Source organism: Argopecten irradians, chromosome 10, assembly GCF_041381155.1.
Source record: "Argopecten irradians isolate NY chromosome 10, Ai_NY, whole genome shotgun sequence".
In the NCBI taxonomy this organism is placed as follows: Eukaryota; Metazoa; Mollusca; class Bivalvia; order Pectinida; family Pectinidae; genus Argopecten; species Argopecten irradians.
Window position 1 is genome coordinate 873451 of NC_091143.1, and position 1440 is coordinate 874890.

A 1440-nucleotide genomic window follows, 5' to 3' on the forward strand; every position below is an offset into this window, starting at 1 on the left:
AGGCGATTCTGCTGATGTCTGCCAGGATGGAGCCGGATGAACGCGAGTACTGGAAGAAGTCCTTCACGGCGCCCCAGGGAATGCTGAGGGCTGTGGAAAGGCCAATGGCCTTTGACTCTCATTTCCATATTGATCGAACCATCAAGGCCATGGGGCTGAGTCCAAGGGCAGGATTCAGTGAAGTACTGGACAAAGTTAATGTGGAGATGGGCAAGGAAGTAAACCTCATTGGTTCCTGTACTTCGTACTGCGACCCGGCTACATATCCCTCTGGACGGAGCCTTCTTGGCCTTCCCGAGGATATGGTAGTGGCAGTCGGGCTACACCACAAGTGTCATTTCCGGAACTTGGACGAGGAGGATGCCTGGTTTAAGCAGTTAAGGGAACTCTCCTGGCTATCACGAGTTGCTGCTATCGACGAGGTAGGTCTCGACCACACTGTGCCCAGGAGGCGATGGCCAAACAGATGGACTGTTTGGAGCGGGCACTGCGGTTGGTAAAGAAGAGGCATGTGCTGGTACTGCACTGTCGAGGGATGCCAGGGAACAACGGGACGGAAGCTTATATGCTCCTCCTGAATCTGGTGAAGAAGGGAGTGCCAAAAGACCAGAGGATCCACTTGCACTGTTTCAGTGGGGACGAGTATGTCTTGGATCAGTGGTCCTCTGTGTTCCCAAACCTTTACTTTGGCTTCACAAGATTGGTTAGCTCTTTCTCAGGCTCGCAGACCCGAGCCTTGAGGGCAGTGAGACAAGACAGGACCCTGCTGGAGACAGACTCTCCGTATTTCCCAAGGCCTGGACAGCAATGGTCAGCTCCTAATCAGCTGTATTCGGTTGCGGAGGTGATTGCGCCGATTCTACAGACCACAGTGGACAAACTGCTGAGGACAACCGCGGTCAACGCTCAGCGGCTGTTCCAGAGGCAATGAGTGAAGGTATGAGACAGACACCATTGTAGAGTATGGCTTCTTGTCGTGCTAGGTTGTCAGTAAACCTTCAGTGATTGCGGAATGTACCTCAGTAGCTTCTTGCTCGGTACATAAGGTAAGTAACAGTTTAGGTCATGGAGGCTTCTTGCCCTATTCCCTGACACCTGCAGAGAAGTATGTGACTACACATGGACCTGTTGGTGAAGCACGCCTACTGAGGACCAGCTCCTTCATTTATAAAGTTGGGAGGAGTGTAGTGATTGTACCGGGGGGTCACTATTACCGGGGTAAGTATTTCACCCTGAGCCTAGCGGTGTGGTGTGTGGTTGTGTGTGTAGCGCATGCGCAGTGTGTAGTTGGCGAATGGATTCAGGACTGTGACTGGAGATTCAGAAACGAGTACATAGATAGACAACGAACTAACTGTAACTTACCACGAGTACTTCATTTTTATTAGTCAGCCACTTAGGCGACATTTCTAGTTACTCATGTCAAACTTCTCGACAGAT

At 51.2% G+C, this 1440-nt stretch overlaps 1 protein-coding gene across 1 annotated transcript; it reads left to right on the plus strand.

Moving 5' to 3' along the window:
* Positions 1 to 535: 535 nt before the first annotated feature.
* On the plus strand, positions 536 to 931 carry LOC138334020 (putative deoxyribonuclease TATDN2). The gene has a single exon (XM_069282739.1). The coding sequence runs from the start codon at positions 536 to 538 to the stop codon at positions 929 to 931; it is 396 nt and encodes a 131-aa protein (XP_069138840.1).
* Positions 932 to 1440: the final 509 nt, after the last annotated feature.

Excerpts from the sequence above, each read along its gene's own strand:
- LOC138334020 (XM_069282739.1), top strand. The coding sequence starts at position 536 with ATGCCAGGGAACAACGGGACGGAAGCTTATATGCTCCTCCTGAATCTG.